Source organism: Phaenicophaeus curvirostris, chromosome 21 (genome assembly GCF_032191515.1).
Source record: "Phaenicophaeus curvirostris isolate KB17595 chromosome 21, BPBGC_Pcur_1.0, whole genome shotgun sequence".
Lineage (NCBI taxonomy): Eukaryota > Metazoa > Chordata > Aves > Cuculiformes > Cuculidae > Phaenicophaeus > Phaenicophaeus curvirostris.
In genome coordinates this window covers 5,526,501-5,547,196 of record NC_091412.1, presented here as the reverse complement: position 1 = coordinate 5,547,196, position 20,696 = coordinate 5,526,501, and the positions used below count along the sequence as shown (strand labels likewise).

Genomic DNA, 20,696 nt, shown 5'->3' with positions numbered 1-20,696 from the left:
CGGAGGAAAGAAACTGGAATTACACAGTTGCTTACTCCTTTGGCATACAGGTCTCAAAAAGGGACCACAGAAAAGGGCTGTCAGTGGCCAAAACCACTCCTTGTGAACACTGTTACTCATCCCCTCCCACAGTCTGAAGGAACTTGCCTTCCACCACTTTCAACAGTGATCCCTCCTGTAGTCCTTCAATAGTTTTCAGCTCGGCAAAGTTATCGAGGACATTGCCATCCAGCTGCAGAGAGAAGCAAGTCCGATGGCAGGTATCCTCACGGTCCATCAAAACTTGGTGGATCTCTTGCACCATCTCTTGAGGAGATACCTTAAGAATGAAAGGCCCCAGTCAGTTATCTCAATCCTCATGTGTGTTCTTGCCAAACTTTGTCCCTCTGCTGCAGAATCAAACACTTCTTGTACCTCTCCAGGCTTGGAAAGGTACTCGGTCTCCCAGGAAGATGACTTCTGTCCCTGCCAGGAGGACACTACCAGCCAGCCCAGCTCCATCCCACAGGGCTTGGCACCCATAGGTGCACCAGCCTGGCACTTTGCTAAGCACTCGGCATGTAACAGAGGTAGCAGAAAGGGAGGGTAGTGAAGGAATTGAAGGTGGTGGGATATAGCGGGGGCTCCTTCCTTATCCATTCACACTGCACATTTGTGGTGAGGCTTTGAATGATGCAAATGGAAAACAGACCATGATCTGCTATGGTATCTGTAGAGTGGTGGGGCATGTCTGTGCCAGTGCCACACCTCCAGGGCACGTTGCCTGCAAGCGCACAGCTCTCATGACACAAGAAACTGCCCCTGCTTGCGCACCAGGGCTGCTCTCCTACCTCCCAGCTCTGGCTCCAGCAGCACTGACACTGCTCCCAAGCTAGGAGGACTCAGGGTAGTTTACATAAGCTGCTGTAAGCAACAGGGCCTGCTATTATTAGCCTATTAAAACTAACAACCAAGAGGATTTAAAGAAGAAAAAAAGCTAGTCTGAGACAGAGCTAGTGCCACGTGGGATGCAATTTCATTGCTTTCCCTTCTGGTCTTTGGGAGAGAAGACTTCCTGCTGGGTTTAGACCCAGATGCCTCCCCCCAAAATGAGAGATACTTCACTGAAAGCTATTTGGATGAAGTATCAAGCTAGATCTGAATACCGGGTAGGCATGTCAAAGCGTGTCCTGAGCTGGCAGTACATGTCATTGTCCACATGACACACGCAGAGCTCTCTGGGCAGAGGGGAACTGGAGACTGCATCGTTCCCTTGATCTTCAGGTTGGTGCTTGGGCTCCACGAGCTGTGCAAGCAACTGTTGCTGTACCAAACCCAGGGTAGCCCAGAGGAGCATCATGCCAAAACTGCTGGGTAAGCAAGGGATTTTCCCTTCCTGAGTCAGACCCAGAAATCAAATTTTCACATCCCTCCTTTAAAACAGAAGTGGGAAGGTAATTTCTCCTATGCTCATCTCTATTCTTGAGCCCCTCTGGCGGACAAGGAGCAGCTACACCTCAGCTAATTCCCTCTCTTCTTGCTCCACACCTGGAATCTGGAGAAAAATACCCTTCCTGTCCTTGCAAAACCTAGGCAGGCCTTTCTCTAGAAGGCACTGGTCCACCAGCTTCTACTCTCCTTCACCCTCTATGCTTTGCTACCTCTTTCTCCTCTTAATCCCATCAGAGGACAGAAGGATCAGGGAGCTGTGAGCAGCCTGAAGGCACTGTCCAGGCCATGGGGGCTAACAGGGCCTTCCTGGGCACAGTCCCCTGTCCCTTTCCCCATGTGGCTGGCTGAAGGGACAGCGCTGTGCATGCATTCGCTCAAACACTCCAGTCCCCTCCCCAGACAGTGAAGGGAGGTACCTGCAGAGAAAAGGGCTCTATCCCGGGAGCACAGATCTTGACGGTGAATCCTGTGTCCTGTATAACAATGACCTCCTGGTCATTTCCATCTTCACCCACGTCAGCTTCTTCGTGGCCGTTCTGCCTGGCGTCCTTCTCGCCCTTGATGTTCTCGTGCGGGCCGCTGCCATTCATCAGTGCCACACCAGACGGGTGCTCTGGGAGCAGAGAGAGAGACTTAGACAAGGTAAAAGCAAAGCAAAGATCCTCTCCAAGCAGCTGGAGAGTTTGGTCACCACCACCGTCCTCTGGCCAAGCCAAGTGAGTGATGGGTTAAAAGGCAGCAAGGATTTTATTCTGCACTTGGTGTTTACTAGACAGAGGAGTGCCAGGCCCTCCCCTCCCTTTGCCTTACAGCATAATTAAAATGCTCTTGCTCGCCTGCAGGGTTTGCATCTTCCACAAACGGTGTGTGGAGCGGGGAGGGAAGGAAAGCAGGAAGGATGGGTCAGTGTACAACACATTCAGCCCAGTCTTAAGAAGCCTCTTAATTAAAAGAAATGGGTGTGTGGCGCTTTGCGGCCTGGAGGCAGCTGTAACCTCTGCACTAACATGTTACACAGCTCCTAACATACCTCCTGGTCCACCGCTGTTCCACCAGGAGAGAAGGGAGGGGAAAAAACAGCAGTTGCATTGCTAAGCTGCGCATCACGTGGCAGCCAGGTTACTCCACAGGCACACAAACAGCTCCCACGGCCCTGTCTGCATCTGGCCACCCTCTGCATTTCCAAAATACTTCACGGACATCCCATGGTGCCAGGGTGAGGCTTTCCCTAAGCAATTTTATTCAAGAAAAAGGTGACGACATTTTAAGTGCTCATTTAGCCAGATGCGTCACAGGGATGGGGAGCTCTGCGCCTACCTCACTGCTCCTGCAACGTTTGTTTTCTTTTCCAATAACTGGAGAGTGTCAGAGGTGATAAGATCTAGAAAGCTGCAGGTCTCCTGGAGGAGTCTACACTCGTCACACCACACTGAGGACCATGCTAAAGAGGACTAAGGTGCTGCAGGGTAAGCTGGAGTGATGTAAAGAGCTGCTGGTGACAGCGTTTGAGAGAAGGAAGGGACCTCCTTACCCGAAGCGGAGGAGCAGGGAACCACTCTGACTTGTCTACCCTAGGCAGGGAATGCTGGAAGGGGGAGTTGGCCACCACACACCTGAAGTCACACCTGGTGGTTCCAGCTTGGTGCTCCCAGGCACCCACTTGTAGGTGGTGCAGATGGAGTGGGCTGGGGTCTTCACTTTCTGAAAGACTCCACGTGCTCCAAGGCTGGTGAGCACCAAGCTGCAGTCCTCCAGCCAGCTCCATCTGGCAGGTCCCTTTCCTCCCCCTCACCTCCTCACATGGCATCAGTCCCAACTCCAGCTGTGCTCCAGGGAAGACGACAGCTCAACCTCCATCATTTCTGAAATACAGGCTGGCACTGTGGCTTGAATACCTAACACTATCATAGCTGTTCTCGACGGTCAGCCCCAACTGTTCTGGCAGCCCAGGAAAGTCATCCAACCTTCACCGCGTGTAAGAACAGGGATGGAAACGCTACATCCTCTCACACACCTCAGGAGAGCAACGCGAGGCTGCAGCAACAAGCCTTGCTGACGTGTCCCCAGAGGGTCACACCGCTGCTCCAGACTGTGACTGCCAACAGCAAACCCGCCTCGGAGATGACAGTCAAGGCTGAATTAGGACACGGTGAAAGAGCAAGAAACACAAGGGAAGTGTAACCGTTCCAAAAGGCAGCAGGTAACACAGCTACCTTAAGCAGCCTCTGCTGCCTTCAGCATCTTGGCAGCGGCTGCTCATGTTCCCTGTCACTTTGTGTCTGTCCCCAGCGCGAGCTGTTCATTTCTTTGACAGATGAAGCCACGGGCAAGCCAGACAAGAGGCCTGGCTCTGGTTCTAGCAAACTGTAGTCATGCTAGAAAAGAGGAAGAAGAGCTCCACGCCAGAGTGCCCCATGAGACGTGGTTTCAGACAAACCACACCACGCCCAGAGGGGTGGGGAAGAGACCCTTGTCACACCCTACAGCCAGCACAGCCACACTCCTTCTGGACTGCCTGAACATGTGGAGACAGAAGGGAGAAAAGAAAAGCTATGGCAGAAGCACTACACCTGGGGCTGACAGGACAACCCACCAGGCTCCTGAGCCAGGCAGGGCAGGACCACTGAAACTTTGTTCCTTGGTAGCAGCCAGAAAGGGGAAGCAGAACTTGTCTACAAGAAAAGCTGTAGAACTGACCTGAGACCAAACAGCCCATCTTCAACCACTGTGGCAGCGGCCAAGGGCAGCATCCAGGCACAGCAGCAGTGGTGCTGCCCACAGCCCCGAGAACATGGTCTCCACATGACCAAGGACCTTTTCCAAGAGCATCCCAGATACCAAGCTCAAGATGCTGCTTACAAACAGTTTCAGCTGGCAGCTGAGGTGTGGCAGGAGCAGCCTGTGACATGTGCCAGCTCCTGTCTCTCTGCTCTCATTCCCAGCTATGTCACCTTCCCCAATGCTCCTGCAGTCAGTCCTGTGCCATGCTCCAGGCACAATTCTGTGCCTGGCAGTCACAGTCAAGGCTTGACCAAGGATGCTTTCCAGCCAACCAACTCAGCAGCAGCAGGGTGAGCACAACAACAGTGTCCCTCCCAAGAGGGACACTGTCATCTCTAAAGACAAATGTGACCTTGCTTCCCGTCTTTTTTCCAAGCGAGATCCAGCAGAGACAAATCCTCCTTAGTGGTCAGAGGTTAACTGGCCAGCTTGGAGCTGGAAGTGGGGGGGAGGAAAGCGGTGCACAGGGACTAACCAAAGTAGAACAGATGGGCTTCACGTGAGAACCGAGCAACCCATGCACACCTTGGCCTCAAGCACAGTAAACACCTTCAACTGCAAAGCAAAGGCAGGGAAAGCCCACACGCAGCAAGGAAAAAATCCCACCAGGACCACACTTTTCACTACTCAGTGGTATCAGATCCTCAAGCTAACAATGGATTCAGAAATTGGAAGATTGTTTCTTATCTGCAGCTATACAACACGTTCACAGTTTCCATCCTCTCCCTACCTGAGTAAGGGCCCAAATGGTACAGCTCTGCACTTTGCAACAGAGAAGACATGTAGAGGCAACACCTTCCTGTCTCCTTACTCTACAAGATCCAGCTCCAGCCAGCACCGTTTTAAGTTCCAAAACAAAAGTTAAGCCTGGGCTGAGAAAGACCAGCTGTCCAGCACGTTAACACTCCTATTTAAGGCCAGCAAAGGCTTTCCAGCGGGATTTTTGTTACAGAATGGGTACATTTCAGCAAAAGCAGCATGTTTTGTTGCAGCCCCAGCTGACAGCTTGCCTGGAGGACGCGTTGCCCGCTGGGTGCTGACTCACCCTGTGCGCTCTCCCTGCGGGAAGTAGAGCTTCACCCACCTGCCTTAAAGTGGGTCACCGGTTCTTGCCGCCTGCTGCAGCCTGTCTGTGCCACAGCCTCAAAAGCACCAGCAGAGAGAGCGAGGCAGAAGCACAAGGCACTTGATTTCAGCACACTCAAGACAGAAGGAAGAGCAGCAGGAACACCTGAAAGGCAGCTGCAGAGACCTCTCTCCTGTTACTCACTCTGAGTTCAAGCCCCAGACGGGCCAGTTTAGTTGCAAGCTCTCACCCACAGGAGAAAGCACCATGAGATGGAGCCCAGATGGTTTCACGGAAGGCAGCCGAGTTACAGGGATGTGGTCCCACCCGCTCCAGGGGTGCTCCACTGCACTTCTCTTGCTCACTGCCTCGCTCCCGCTGCTGGAGACAGAGCAGGAAAGCCCTTCCAGTACATGTTGGCCTTGAGATGTGGTTTTGCAGTCTCTATCAAAGGCTGCGACCTCCAGGCGCTCCCCTGCCATTCCAAGGGATGTGCAAGCATCCCAGCAAGGACCCTCCTCCTTTTGGCCTTTGGTTTGCATCCACAGGCGCGTCAGAGGCGGCTCAGCTCCAGCTTGTGCTGGCTGGCAGCCGAGCTGTAACACTGTGTTCTCACTGCTACTCCGGAGCACAGCATGAACAAGCCTCGAGCGCATGCAAGACTGGAGCGTCAGGAGAACAGGCAAAGCAAAAACACCAGAGAGGGGAGGCAGCAGCACAGGCACCACCTCACCAGGAGGAACAGACTGCCTGACTGCAGCTTGCACCTGGCAGAGAGGATCAGTGAAAAGATGATGTTTCATCTTTGCACCTGGACAATGAAAACACACACCAAGGTGACCAGCCTTGGCTTAATGATGCTTCCTATTCACTGCGAGCCTGCAAAGGTGGGGGGAACATCCCAAATCCAACCACTCAAGATCCCTAAACCCGACCACTGCAAGGTGTATACAGTAACAGACAGCACAGAGCATGGGAAGTTTGAGTTAATAACTACTTCATGTTCAAACTAATCTTTTACAAATTCAGTCACTAATCTTTTTCTCAGATTATTCAGGTCAAAAGACAGCAAGGTTCTGTTGCTGTGAGTTAGCATGGTCTGGAGGGACTGCTCTGTAGGTGAGGAGTTTCCTTCCCTACATTTAGTAATAGTGTAGATTACTAAAGGTGAAAAGAATGAAAACGAAGTTGTAAACTTTGTCTCGGACTTCAGAATTGCATTTCTTATTACTGGCACCAGTGTCTCTGAGGGCCCAAATTCTGCCTTTCCCTCCTTGTTTTGAGCAGTGTAAAACAGCTCCTGCCTGATCCCCCAACCAGCCGTGCTGGCAGCCCCAACACCTGCTGCTGGCACAGCACACAGAAAGCAAGCAAAGCGCTGAAACCAAGCGACTAGCTCGGGTCAGTCACCCTACACATCCCCTCATGCCACCAGCTGCGCCAAAAGACAACATCCAAGACCAAAACCCAGCCACTGCACACGGACTGAACAAGAACCAAGTATGGTGATAGAAAGTTCTTCAGATTAAAAGATAACAATTTGAGTTTCCCACATCCTTGAGGTCCCAGTGAGGACAAAAGCCACTCCAGCCAAGTCACCATTTGGTGCCACACTGGAACCATGCTGTGCCAGTTTATGAAGCGAGAGAGTAGGAAAGCAGGATGCAGCCAGGTGGCTGCTCTCCTCCCACGCTGGGACCACTGGCCGGCATCCTGCCATCACCACTGGAGAGATGCACCAGGAGAAGGAGGAGAAGGAACATCCCACCCCTGTGCTCGCAATAGCCACGGAGCTGCTCCATCTCCTCCCACCTGCAGGAGGCTGCAGGGAGCCAAAGGCTCCAAGCAAAGCAGTCCCTTACCACCCTATGCTCCAGTCTGCACTGTGCAGGCTGGGCCTGCCAGAGCCACTCCCATCCTTTACCAGGGCCATGTTTTCAGTCACAAACAAGAGGAGGATTTGCTTTATGAATTAAGAAAAACTAAGCAAACCCCCTTATGTTTGTCTTGCTAACAGATGAGGCCCAGGCAGGTCCCTCTGGGGGACACATCCCAGGTGGGATAACTCACCACCTTTCTCCTCCTCCTCCTGCTGCGAAGTTAAAACGTCACCTTGCCTCCCCTCTCCTTCATCCCACCCATCCCATGGGCACAAGCAGCCACCCACCCCCATTATGGGCATACAGCGTTTTGGCTACATGAAGCATGGCAAAGGACAATTCTGCTGAGCACCTAGAAGAGCAAGCTTCTTTTTCTTCTTCTTCTTCTTCTGCTGGTGCTGCTTGGAGGGCAGCGGAGAGTAAGGATCACAGCCCGACCTGCTGACAGGGCAGGCAGCGGGGTTCACCGCTACAGAACCAGTACTTGCATCCCGAGCCTTGGGTGATGTCTCACCAGGAGAGACAAGTGGCATAACTGTCCTCTGGGCCAGGGGAGTGTTCCTGGTCCTTGCTGGTGCAGCAGAGGAAGGTGCCTCAGGGCTCCTCAAGGAGGGAGCAGTACCTCTGTGTTTTGTCACGCTGTCTGGACCCACTAAGGCTGCGTCTAAATGCAAGGCTGCTCGTCCCTCGCCATGGCCACAGACAGTGGGACGTGCTCCAGGGCCCGCATCCCCCTCATCAGCTGCTGCCACGTGCTCCTCCAGGCGGCAGGATCTATGGGCTAAGCCGCTGTCCTCAAGTTTCACGCAGCTCTGGCAGGCCTTGAGCGACTGAGCATGATCAACCAGCCCCGCCGGCCCTTCCCCAAGGTCGGCTGGAAGGACAGACACCGCACGGGATGCCTCTGCCTGCTGGAGCGGGCTGGCAGTGCCAACGCTGGGTCTCAAGCTGCTCTTGTCACAGGTTGTCACCGTTCCTTCTTCATCCTTGGTGTCAGATAGGTCTTGGATGTATTTGGCGTAGTTCTGCAGGCTTCCAGTCACTGCCTGGCTGGGGATGATGTCTGGATACGCCCCAGTGCACTGGGCAGCTTCTGGCACCTCTGGGCAGATGGCACAGCTTGGGGGAGCCTTTGGTAAGAGGGGTGACCTCTCATCAGGCGAGTTAAAGCTGCGCGTCTGGAAGATTAGATCGGTGACATGCCTGCAGCAGTTTGCAAAAAGGCCATTCCCCATGATCACAAGCAACCTGGCTCGTACAGCACCGGATTAAAGATTGTTTGCACACAGATATTGAAGTCCCCACAAGGCAAACTCGCACGCAGCAGCCCTCACCCTCTGCAGCCAGGACCTGCTCGCCTTCTCACGCCGTCAGCCACCTTCTCCAAAGAAAATTTCTACTTGGCCCCAGGGTGGTGGGAGGCAGAGGACTAGCAGCTGACTCGGTGCAGTATCCCGAGCACCCTGAGCTCACATCCCGCGTGCTCACCAGAACCAGACACAAGGCTCTTGCAGCTCTCCTGAAGTGCCACCCAGTGACCTTCATCCACTGTGTTGCCTTCACCCCCCTCCCCGACCGCCACGCTCACACCACCATGGTATCTGCGGAGCCCAAAAGCAGCTCCCAGCAGCAGAAGCTCTCTCCTCTCCCTGCTGCGCCGGAACAAAACCAGACGCGTATCCAACAGGTTCTTCAGGCGCGCTCCCGGAGGGATGCCAGCCCGATCGCCCCGGCCCGGAGGTGGTTATAAATAACCTGATCTCGAGCACTGCACCAGTGCAGCATGGGACGAGTGCTAGAGCCCTTCAGCGCTGCCAAACCTGTAAGCAAGTGAAATGCATTGAATTACAAGGCGAGGGCAGTTACTATGGTAGGCCCGGGCCCAGGCACAGCCATCCATACTAATCAAGCAAGCACAAAACAGCCAGGCAACGAACCAGTCTGTAGTTCCCAGATGAATTTTCTGTCCTCTCCCCCTGCTCTGCCATATCAAACGCAAACCAACCACAAAACCACACACAAGACCCACTAACACCGCTCCTCTGTCCATGCTAATTTAAGAAATCCCTGCAACTGAAGCAGGGATTATGAAGCTGGATATCTCTGGAAGCTCCAGGCACCTCAAGGAGGCTGCAGCGTGTCTCCCACGAGGCCAGATTGTAGCCGCTTGCTCCTTGTCCTCTCCCAGTGGCATCAGCCAAGTGTCACAGCCCCGCTGCGTGCCGGCATACATCCTGTACCAACACACACTGCTCAGCATCCAGGCACTTGGGTCCCTTCAGTGCTCCCAGTTTCCTGGGACGCATGCAAAGAGCGAGATCTTTCAGACACACGATCGTGATGTGCAAGAGCTGCAGCCTGAACAAACCAGCCTCAGATCCACCTGGGAAAGCCTTCACGCCTGACAAATCTGACAACTCCCTCACTCCTGGGCAGCCTGAGTTTCAGCACAGGCTTCCCCAGCGCATCTCCCAAGCACTCGACTCAGCTTCATATACATGATAGGGCCCAGTTCTGCACTGAGAAGAAAAATCCACCACACGTCCCTAGAACATTAAAAAAAAAAAGAAAAAATCACAAAACTAGAATGAAGCCAAGTCCCCAGAGCTTATGTGAACGGTTGCTCAGGGTCAATACGACACACTCACTGAGGAAGGGCAATCCCTTCTCCAAAGAAGGCCCAGGGAAGGCCAGAAGCAGACCCCAGAGCCTCAACATCAGCAAGCCACCTGCCAGGAGAAAGGCAAAAACCAGTGAAAAACACACCAGAAGCTCTCCACAGAAATCCCTGGTTGGCTTCTGTCACCCTTCTAAAGGAAAAGGGCACCAGGAGAAAAGTCTCTCCAACTCCTCTGAGCTTCTGCCAAGGAGCCCTAGGCACCCCCGTGACTGCTTCTCCAGGGCAGGAGCCTTGGAGCCCTGGGACAAGGCACCCCTCAGCCCCAGGAGCCAGCACCAACCTTCCGACCACACCAGCACCAGCAACTTGTGGTTTTCTTATGATTTTTGAAGGAGTTGAGATCCATGAATACCTTCAACTCTTCCTTGTTATCAAGAGACCTCTAGAAAGAGGCCAATTCTCCTCCTGGAGAAGTACCTGGTCAGGAGGTCTCACGAATCTGAGCAGCACTTCCTCAACTCAAGCCAAGCAAGTTTCGAGCAGCGCTGTACACTACCTTTAACATGGGAAGGCTGGTGTCAGTATAGCCGATGTAAATTAAATTTTAGCTGAGTAATGAATTCAATAAAAGAAATAATTTAATGAATATAAATAAATGGACTAAATGAATAGGCATTACCTCCAGGGATGACCCTAGTGGAAACATTTCTGCAGGATATCCCAACAGGGGAGGTGGGAGACGGCATGGAGGTGCCTACCTCTTCCTCCCTAGCGGAAACCACAGCTTCCCAGAAACCATCAGCACTTGAGGTGCAACAAGCAGCCCACAGCAAAACATTAGAGCTCCTCTACTGCCGCCATTCAACTCCAAGTGGTTATAACCTACCTGTGGGCAGAAGTATAAGCAGTGTGTTTATTTTTCAGCAGCTTTACAACACCGGGGACTGACAAGCATGGAGAACATGGTGGGGCTGCAGCTTACAGCTCTCTAGACAAAGGCCTCGAGCTCACTGGTCTGGACGCCTCTCCTGTGGCACAAACAATCCGTGAATGGCAAGTGGGGGAATTTATCACCCTAGCTCTTGCACATCCACAGGAAAATTTGGCTGGATGGACTTAAACAACTTAAGCCACATTCTAACCTACCTAGAAGCTTGTGGCTTTTCTGTATTTGTACTGATACGTGGATAACTGCACTGCAGCCATGCCCTGGTGTTCCTGGGGTCCCACGGCTGCTGGCTCAGGCACTTAGAAGCCACCAAAATGCCTCATGCTTTGCATGTGGCACTCCAAGTTACCCACGCTGTGCTCTCCACAACTGGAACTACATTTAAACCCATTTGTAAACTTTCTATCTGGCCAGAACTTTGGCAACTTAGTCCTGAAACAAGCTGGCTGGGCGACACTGCTACAACAACACACAACTCAAACATCACAGAAATCGGGAGCAAAGACTAGGACATGAGGCAGGGTACAAAGATCAGCACCAGCAAAAACATCAGCTGCATTAGGAAGAGCATGTTTCTCAGATTTCAAGAGAGGGGAGCCGCGTGAAGGCATGGCGTTTCAGGCAGGTACCCAGAATAAGCTGATGATTCTCCAATTACGTATATTTTATTCTGGCACATATTTCAGTTTTGGAAAGCTACTTAGGCCAAAGCAGTGAACCATCCTGTTAGACTTTGTGTGCAGAAGGACCAGCAGAACATCTGGCTTGCAGACTGATGCAGCTGCATTGAGAGGTAAAAAACAACTCCAGAGTGTCACAGAAAAGACTCCAGCTTTACCCCACGCTACCACTGATGCCTTGCACCACAACCACAGCTGCTCTGGACTAAACTCCACGCAGCACAAGCCTGGAAAGACCAACTCTCCCGGTCCTGAGAGCCCCAAGACCTGTCAAACTGATAGCAGGAGGCTCTGGGTAGGGCTCGCAGGGGAGATTCGATAGCTGCAATGTTGTCCTCAGCAACTCCTGCTGCCTTCCTGCCTCCTGCAGTGCAGATGTGCTGATTAGCCTGCAGCCTCCCACCCACCCACCCTGGGATCACACACAGCTCCAAGGATAGAGGCTGGGTGGCAGCTCCCCACAGTTCTGCAAGAGCATGCTGCAGGCAGCAGCCTAGGAAATCCGTCTCTCCCACAGAAACCCCTCTGCCAGGGATATCAAGCAAATTCACCCCGCCTCGCACAACGCCACAACCCGAGCTGGCCCCAGAGCCCACCTTAACCCCAGCTGAACCTGCACCTTGAGCTTCCCAGCTGGTGGAGGCTTCGCAGGCTTCTGTGCTGCCGACAGCGTCGAGTCCTACCCCAGCACTGGCTTGTAGGGAACTGCACACAACACAGCTTGCAAAGAGCCGATATTCACATCGCCAGCTCCAGTCTCGCCCAACCGCAATGGCAGGTTAGCCAGCAGAGAGCCTGGGAAGGGAGGCTGCTGCCAGGCTAATCCGACCCGTGGGAGCTGCAGGCAAGCAGGGCAAGAGTCACAATGCTACAGATCTACGTTGGACGGTAACTACACCAAACTCCTCCAAGCCTGAAGCTTCAAAGGGTTGCAGCAGAGTTGTTCTCTTTAAAGGCAAAGAGAAGGGCAAAGTAAGGAAGCGCTTCTTTAAAAAAAAAAACATGCCATTAATCTAATGTCACTGCTGGAGGGAATCTTACTGCAGGGGCCTGTTTCACCAGATTTTTCCCTCCGGATTGGTCAAGCGGCAAGGGAGCACCACAGCAGTTATTTCTTCAGCTTCAGAGAAGAGCTTACTGCCTCGAGGGTAGATCTACTTTCTCACCCAAAGAGGGAAAGTTTGTCACTTGTGTAAGTGCCTCTATGTCACGCTGCCAAGATAATGCCAGATAACCACTTGTCCCAGACTCACTGTTACAGAGGGAGAACACAACAGAAAGCTCAACTGTTGAATGGGCCCGTGGGAGCTCCACACGCTTGCAGGAGGCGAGAACCAAACACTAGCCCTGAGACAGCCTTGTTACCACTAGTGAAAAACTGACCTGTTGCCAAACAGCCACCGCAGGAGCAGCCATGCTTTGGTTTCCATTTTTCACACGCTGTCCACGCACTGCCTCGTGGACCAGTGTTGCTTCTCAAATACAATTAGAAAAAAAGCATGAACTACAGCCCTTTAAAGCTTCTAGAAATAACAGCTTTCCAATACAACCAATAGAGTGCGACACAAGAAAGCAAAGCGAATGCTGGAAAGCTGCGCCAGGAATGGGGTGCGCTGCCAAGTTTAGACATTTACAAGCGACAAAGGCAAACAGGCCTCTGCGACACAATGCTGGTTTCACTATGCACGACGCAGGTCTGCATCTGTGGGAGGATTTATCCAGGTGCATGTTCCTGACCTACTTCCTTCTGCTTTTCAGCTGGGAAACCCACAAGCAAGGTTACTCAGGCAGAGCAGTGAGCTCCCCGCCTCAGCTCCGATATCCCACCAGCAGAGCTGCTCCAGACACGATTTCTCCTGGTCCCCATCCCCCACCTTGCAGCACAGACACGGTGTTATCGCACTCCTTTCCTCTTCTTAACCTTGTAGCGGTGATCAGATTTCTCTTGCGCAATATTCCTGATTCTCCCCCCAGAGCTTGTTAAAACTGCAAATTAAAAAAAAGCCAACTGCCAGCAATTCAGTCCTTTCCAAAACACCAGTGAACCTCCAAGGTCGGACGACAGACAGCGATAGCAGATCCCGAGATTAAGAATTCGTCTTCTGACCTTGTTACTAATGCACAGCCACACTTGCCTCCACAGCAGTTTCCATTAACACCAGCATTCTCTGCTTTTCTAGCAGAAGACGTGGCTGAAGATACGGGTCACCTGGAGAACACAGACAGAAGGACCTAGCCAGAAAAAGCAAACCTTTGGGCAAGGCAAGGTTGAAAAGCATTTTATGGCAGCTAGAAGCACCGCTAGACTTGCACGTGAAACAAACTTGTTCTAAAGTAGTAACAACTGTCAGAACAAAAATAATCCAAGAAATGCTGCACACAAGAGCTGGCTCTTGATCTCGTGCCGGCTAATAAGAAAGGGAACTTAACCCGTAACTGGCCCCAGCAGAAATCATTACAGGAACTCCAAGTGTTCGTGGTTTTGTGTATTTCTGCACTCAGGACAGGCCTGTTCCATTTGGGGAATAGAGAACAACAGTTGTTGGCCCTCTCACCTTTTAGAGGCAGAGAAAACAACCCTCAGTCTGGAGGCCTCGTGCAGCATTTCCTCAAGGAGAAGCCTGCTGGAGCCTGCCTACTGCCCAGCAGGACCGCCAGTCGCCTTCAGACAAAGCTGGGTGCCCAAGATGAGGCACAGGCAGCAGTGGGTACACCAGAGCGGTGGCTGATTGTCCCTAGATGACAGAACAGCCTGAGAATTAGAGCTGGTCAGGTGGATACCAAGGTGGACAGGCTGCCCCTGCCTCACCATCTCTGCCTGGGAGCCCTGTGTCAAAGACACTGCCTCAGCCCCAGCGTGGACAAGAGCCTTCCCTCTCCTCCTCCTCCCCAGCCCCTCGAGGTGCCCCAGTATTCTTGCAGTGCTGAAACACTGGGAGGATTTTTCCACCTCCTTCAGCAATCAGCTTGCGCCCTGAGAAGCGGCGATTACACAGCGTAACTTTTTAACCCAGTTGCTGGCACTGCAGGCACGACACCTTCTTTAAAATCCGGTGTGCAGGGGGGAGGGGGAGGCTTTCAGCACTGTGCTCCCTGCTCTTGAACCGCGTCCAGCCTGCTCCGGCACCAAACGCTGGTGAACTTTGATTTGGGTGACAAACTTCAAAAATTCATCTCACCACCATAAAATGAGGGAGGGAGGAAAGAGCGGGTCACTCGCTCATGGGATCAAAGCGCCTCAGGAGAAAAGCCAGCCACTTCTACCCCTCTTTCTCGTACGTTAAAGGATCAGAGAAAAAGGCTGAGCCTAAGATGAGCGCTCAGGACCGCAGTCTTTCAAGATACAATGCACCACGCTCAGCAAAGCCCAGAGGGGGGACAGCCAGGCAGGTTCTGTGCCCAGAGCCTCCCAGCCGGCCCTGGGGACAGTCAGGACACGAGGCCGCAGCTTGTTCCCACCCAGGTTCCGATTCAAAGCTCGAGCAAGCAACAAATAACTAGTTAAACCATGTAATTTCCAGTCCAGATCTCACAGGAGCCACCTGCCCTTCCCAGGCAAACCCGAGCTCTTGCTGCTGAGCTTCTCCTCTCGTGGCAAAGGCTCCCATATCCTCAGCTTCCACAACACAGAGGCCAACGGCCCCGTGGTGGGCACCGCGCCCGGGGCCAACGCGGGGCCGGGCGGGCTCCGGTGACCCCAGCAGCACAGAACCGGCGGCCACAGCTCCCTCCACGCCGGTCCCGGTCCCGGCCCGGGGAGCGCGGGGCCCCGGAGCGGCCGCTCCCCCCTCGGCGGCCTCGCGGCGGTGCGGGCGGTGAAGGTGACCTTCACCGGGGCCGCCAGCTCCGCCGGGACGGGCCCGGGCCCCGCCGCCTCCTCCGGGCCCCGCAGCCCGGCTCGGCCGCCCCGGGACGGGCGCAACAGCGGGTACCCCCCCTCCCCGGCCCCGCTGGGGGCGCCGCGGCCCCGCAGCCAGCGGCTCCCGGGCGGGCGGCGGCCTCGGGCCGGGCTGCGCGGAGCCTCCCCGACCCGCCGGGCCCCGGCACGGCCGCTCCGCCACCGACAGGGACCCTCGCCACACGGGGAGGGGAACGGGAGCCCGACCCCGCGGCGCTGCGGGTCCGGGACGCTCCGATCAGGCCTGTCCCGGCGGGACGAGCGCACCGAGGGGGCAGAAAGGCCCCGGGGCCCCGGCCCGGTCCCGGACCCCCGCGACCTCTCCGAGCGCTGGGAACGGGGCGGCGGGCCTGCACCCCCTGGGCTGAGGTGCGCACCTTGGCCCCACCAGGCTCAGTACCCCGGTTCCCCAGCCCCACCAGGCTCGGTGCCCCGGTTCCCCAGCCCCATATCCCGGTACCCAGGCCTCAGCAGGCTCTGCCAACCCCGGTATCCCCGTATTCAGGCCCCGCTAAGCCCTGCCAGCCCCGGTACCCCCGTATCCCAGTACCCTGGCCCCGTATCCCCGTACCCCGGCCCCGTCACACCCGGTATCCCCATAACTCTTGCCCCGCCAGGGCCCGTACCCTGGTACCCCGTCCCGCCAGGCTCCGCCAGGCTCCACCAGGCCCCGTACTCCGTTATCCCAGCCGTACCAGGCCCCACATCCCGGTATCCCGACCCCGCCAGGCCCCGTACCCCCGTAACCCGGCCCCATACCCCGGTATCCCGACCCCGCAAGGCTCCACCAGGCCCCATATCCCGGTATCCCGGCCCCGCCAGGCTCCACCAGGCCCCGCATCCCGGTATCCCGGCCCCGCCAGGGCCTCCGTGCCCCCGTCCCTCGTCCCCGCCAGGCCCGGTGCCCCCGTCCTCCGGTGCCGGTGGCCCCTTACCGGGTCGCTGCTGCGCCTCCGCCGCTCTCCTGCCGCGGGGTCCCGGCTCCTGCTGCTCGCCGCCCTGCGCGGCAGCCGGCACGGCGGCCGGCGGCATCTCGTCCGCTTTAATGACCATGGGCCGCGCCGAGCCCCGCGCCCGCCCGCCCGCCGCGAAGGACAGCGCCGCTCCGGCCCCACGTGGTGCCGCGACCCCGCGCCGCGCTACGGCGGCCGCCAGGGGACCAACCTCCGCGCCGCGCGCAGCGCCTTAAAGGGACCGCGCCGCCCGCCCCGCCGCGACGGGGCACGGCTCGGGGAGACCCGTCAAGGTCGCCGGCCGCCGCCGTCGCCCCCCCGAAAGGACGGACGGCGTGCGGGGCTCGCACGGGCACGGCTGCTCCCGCCGGGGCTGCGGGCACCGCGCCGGCCATTGCGGGGGTTCCCCAGGGCCGAGGGGAACCGGGGACCACGGGCGGGGGTCATTAAACCCGGTCTGTGCGGAGCCGGGATGGGGCTGTGCACCCCAGCTCTGGATGGAGGGAGAGGGGGGGCTCGGGGGTATCCGTGCAATGAGGGAGCTGCCTGCACCCCCAGCAGAGGCAGGATGGGGCTGTGCACCCCAAGTCTGAGATACAGGGACAGGAGAGGCTCGGGGGTATCTGTGTGGAGCTGGGATGGGGCTGTGCAGCCCAGCTCTGGGATGCAGGGAGAGGGGGGGCTCGGGGTATCCGTGCAATGAGGGAGCTGCCTGCACCCCCAGCAGAGGCAGGATGGGGCTGTGCACCCCAGGTCTGGGATGGAGGGAGAGGGGGGGCTCGGGGGTATCCGTGCAATGAAGGAGCTGCCTGCACCCCCAGCAGAGGCAGGATGGGGCTGTGCACCCCAGGTCTGGGATGCAGGGACAGGAGGGGCTCGGGGGTATCTGTGCAGGGCTAGGATGGGGCTGTGCACCCCAGCTCTGGGATGCAGGGACAGGAGGGGCTCAGGGGTGTTTATGCAGGGCTAGGATGGAGCTGTGCACCCCAGCAGAGCCAGGAGGGAATTCTGCACCCCAGATCTGAGATGCAGGGACAGGAGGGGCTCAGGGGTATTCGTGCAGAGCCGGGATGGGACTGTGCACCCCTGCTCTGGGATGGAGGGAGAAGGGGAGCTCGGGGGTATCCGTGCAATGAAGGAGCTGCCTGCACCCCCAGCAGAGGCAGGATGGGGCTGTGCACCCCAAGTCTGAGATACAGGGCCAGGAGAGGCTCGGGGGTATCTGTGTGGAGCTGGGATGGGGCTGTGCAGCCCAGCTCTGGGATGCAGGGAGAGGGGGGGCTCGGGGTATCCGTGCAATGAGGGAGCTGCCTGCACCCCCAGCAGAGGCAGGATGGGGCTGTGCACCCCAGGTCTGGGATGGAGGGAGAGGGGGGGCTCGGGGGTATCCGTGCAATGAAGGAGCTGCCTGCACCCCCAGCAGAGGCAGGATGGGGCTGTGCACCCCAGGTCTGGGATGGAGGGAGAGGGGGGGCTCGGGGGTATCCGTGCAATGAAGGAGCTGCCTGCACCCCCAGCAGAGGCAGGATGGGGCTGTGCACCCCAGGTCTGGGATGCAGGGACAGGAGGAGCTCAGGGGTATCTATGCAGGGCTAGGATGGGGCTGTGCACCTCAGCTCTGGGATGCAGGGACAGGAGGGGCTCAGGGGTGTCTATGCAGGGCTAGGATGGAGCTGTGCACCCCAGCAGAGCCAGGAGGGAATTCTGCACCCCAGATCTGAGATGCAGGGACAGGAGGGGCTCAGGGGTATTCGTGCAGAGCCGGGATGGGGTTGTGCACCCCAGCTCTGGGATGGGGAGATGGGAGGGGTAGCAGTGCAATGCGAGGGTTGCCCGCACCCTAAGCAGAGCTGGGACTGTGCATCCTGTCTCTAGGACAGGACAGGCTGTGAGAAGGGGAGCTGTGCAATACAGGGGCTGCCCACATCCTCAGCAGAGCTGGGATAGGCCTGTGCACCCCGGCTCTGGAACAGAGGGACAGGAGCGGCTGAGGGGTGAACTCAGCCATCGCATGCAGAGGGGTGTGAGGGAGCTGCCTGCACCCCCAGCAGAGCCAGGATGGGGCTCTGGGATGAAGGGATGGGGCTGCACTCGCTGCCCAGCACCCCAGGGGCACAGGCTGCAAGGGATCTGGGTGCTGAGGTGGGAGTTGGTCCTGGGGATGGAGGCACAGTGTCCCTGTGGCCAGAGGTTCTGGGTGCTGGGGTAGGACAGGGCAACTCTCTGCAGGTTTCAGTCGCTTTATTAAGAAAAAGGCGGCATATTACAATAGCTCCTGAAGTCCAGCGCCATACTCGAGCCTCTGGGCATTAACACGTTTTGAAAAGCACTTGGTTAAAAAGCAAAGTTGACGTTAACATTGTCCTAGCGAACAGTGGCGTCAGGGTGTAAAATGAACGTCCAAAGAAAGCAGAGCAGTGTCGACCTTTGGCATCTATCCCACCGCAGTGGCTCTCCCCAGCACCAGGCACAGGCTTTTATTGTTCTCTGCGCAGCCTCGCAAACTCGGCACGCAACATTTTTGCTCCAGTGAAACCGCAGCTGCTTTGGGTCTGGGGGAGCCGTACCCCAGGGTGTTGTTCCTCTGCCCTCCCTGTCCCCCGAGCACAGCTCTGGCCAGGCAGAGGGAGTGTCCCTTCCAAGGGAGGCCTGTGACACGCTCGGCAAGGACAGAGGGGACAGTGACCTTCTGCCTGACCTTGAAACACCCAAGCGATCACACATGGTGCTTGTTCCTGCAGGGCTGCAGCTCAGCACCTTACACGTCCCCCTGGGGCAGAAAAGATGAGTTTTTTTCAGACACAACAAAGATTTGAGGGATTTTCATCACCTGATAGTCTCATTCCTGCTATAATTGCAATGACAGGAAAGGAGATCTTTCTTTTTGGTAGCCACAGGGTCAGTGAAATCTATTGGAAAGAGGCAGAAGGCATCCCCACACGCCATGGAGGGCCCGGTGCCTCTTGGGTTTGTGCTGGGGAACTTCTTACACCGGCAGCTTCACCACCCTGCTCCTGTCCAAAGGCGTGAGGGGAGGGTGAAAAGAAGGGATTGGATATGGTGGCAGTGCCAGGTGTCACTCTCTGTGTCCCTCTGCCTACGTGGGGCTGCAGCATCGCTGCAGGGGCTGACCCCAGGCAGCAGAGAGGAGACAGAGGCAGAAACCTGCCCTTGGGAGCAAAAGGCAGCTTTAAGCAGCGAGGAGACACGGCATTTCTATCTTTGTGCTTCTACAGGCCGCATCTGTCGTCTGGCACGATCCTCTACGGCTTCTGGGCTCCTTGATCCCAGGTTTCTCCTGCTCACCCAGTCCCGACACACTGGCATTCCTGATCTTATCCACAGAGTGAGGCAACCTGTGGATACAAGGGAGTTTCCTCTCCCCTCCTGTCGCATTCCCCGTAGCACTTGGCAGCCTGACAGTGCAAGAGGGTGACAAGAACAGACGTGCAGCGAGGCGGCTGCAGCGTCACTGCAGGGAGACTGGCTCCTCAGGGCTGCTGGGAAGTGAGAGCTGGTGTTCCTGGAGAAGGGCTGGATGCCACAGTTTCAGGAGCCAGTGCACAAAGGCTGCGTATGAGGGCCCTGAAGTGTTTTCCTGGGTTCCAAAAAATGTAAATCCATCAGCATGCTGCTGCTGGGCCTAGAGCTAGCCAGATAGCGCGGCTGTGCTGCCACTCCTGTCTCCTGGGAGCTGATTTTGGTGAACTGGCACACGGAGGTGCCCTGTACAGAGCAGAGCAACCCCTGAGCACTGCTCCACTGCTGGCTCCTGCTCTCCAGTCGCTTCAGGTGGGGACGTGACCAGCCTGATCCAGTGGAAGGTGTCCCTGCCCATGGCAGGGTTGTCAGAATTAGATGATCTTTAAGGTCCCTTCCAACTCAAACCATTCTATGATTCTATGACCTTTCTTGCTGCACCACTCCCAGCTTTCCTGGGTGTCCAGGAGAGACCACCCCTCCACCGCCTGCAGCACCCATCAGCTGTGCCCTGCACTCAGCTCTGCTGGTAGGAGAGGCAGTTTGCAGAAAGTCTTGGGCAAAGCTCCCCGAGGTAAGGTCTTGAAGCCTCCCAAGAGGATTTTCCAGGGGTGTCTGTGCTGCTCAGGCTCTTGCAACGGCAGCCTTACAGCAGGGATGGGAAGGATGCAGCTAGAAGCACTTAGATGAGTCTCATCAAACACATTCAGAAAATATGGCTTTGTAATTAACAGGGGCAAAAGGGAGAATTTCCTGACTGGTCTGCCTGGGGTTAATGTAAGTCCAGGGGACCATGCACCAAGTCACCAGGACTGGCTCTGGCTCTGCCTCCAGATGCCGGTGGCTCCAGCACGGGCACAGCTGCAGTGAGCGGAGTGGGTGCATCTCCTCCCTACCCACCACTCACCCCATGCACAATTTGAGACATCACTTTCTCAGACAGCATTAGGAAAAAATA

At 56.1% G+C, this 20,696-nt stretch overlaps 2 protein-coding genes across 2 annotated transcripts in view; both read right to left on the bottom strand.

The window, feature by feature from the left end:
• The window catches only part of CLUH (clustered mitochondria homolog), a 40,670-nt gene extending 24,224 nt beyond the window's left edge, over positions 1–16,446 (bottom strand). The window contains exons 1-3 of the mRNA XM_069874196.1: positions 16,241–16,446; positions 1,848–2,044; positions 148–319 (exon numbers count right to left, since the gene is read on the bottom strand). Of these exons, the coding sequence (XP_069730297.1) occupies positions 148–319; positions 1,848–2,044; positions 16,241–16,358 (487 nt within the window). The 5' untranslated portion in view covers positions 16,359–16,446. The remainder of the gene's footprint in view (positions 1–147; positions 320–1,847; positions 2,045–16,240) is intronic.
• On the bottom strand, positions 7,473–8,423 carry LOC138729799 (uncharacterized). The gene has a single exon (XM_069874352.1). It carries the CDS (start codon positions 8,391–8,393, stop codon positions 7,473–7,475), a length of 921 nt encoding a protein of 306 aa, XP_069730453.1. The 5' UTR covers positions 8,394–8,423.
• Positions 16,447–20,696: the final 4,250 nt, after the last annotated feature.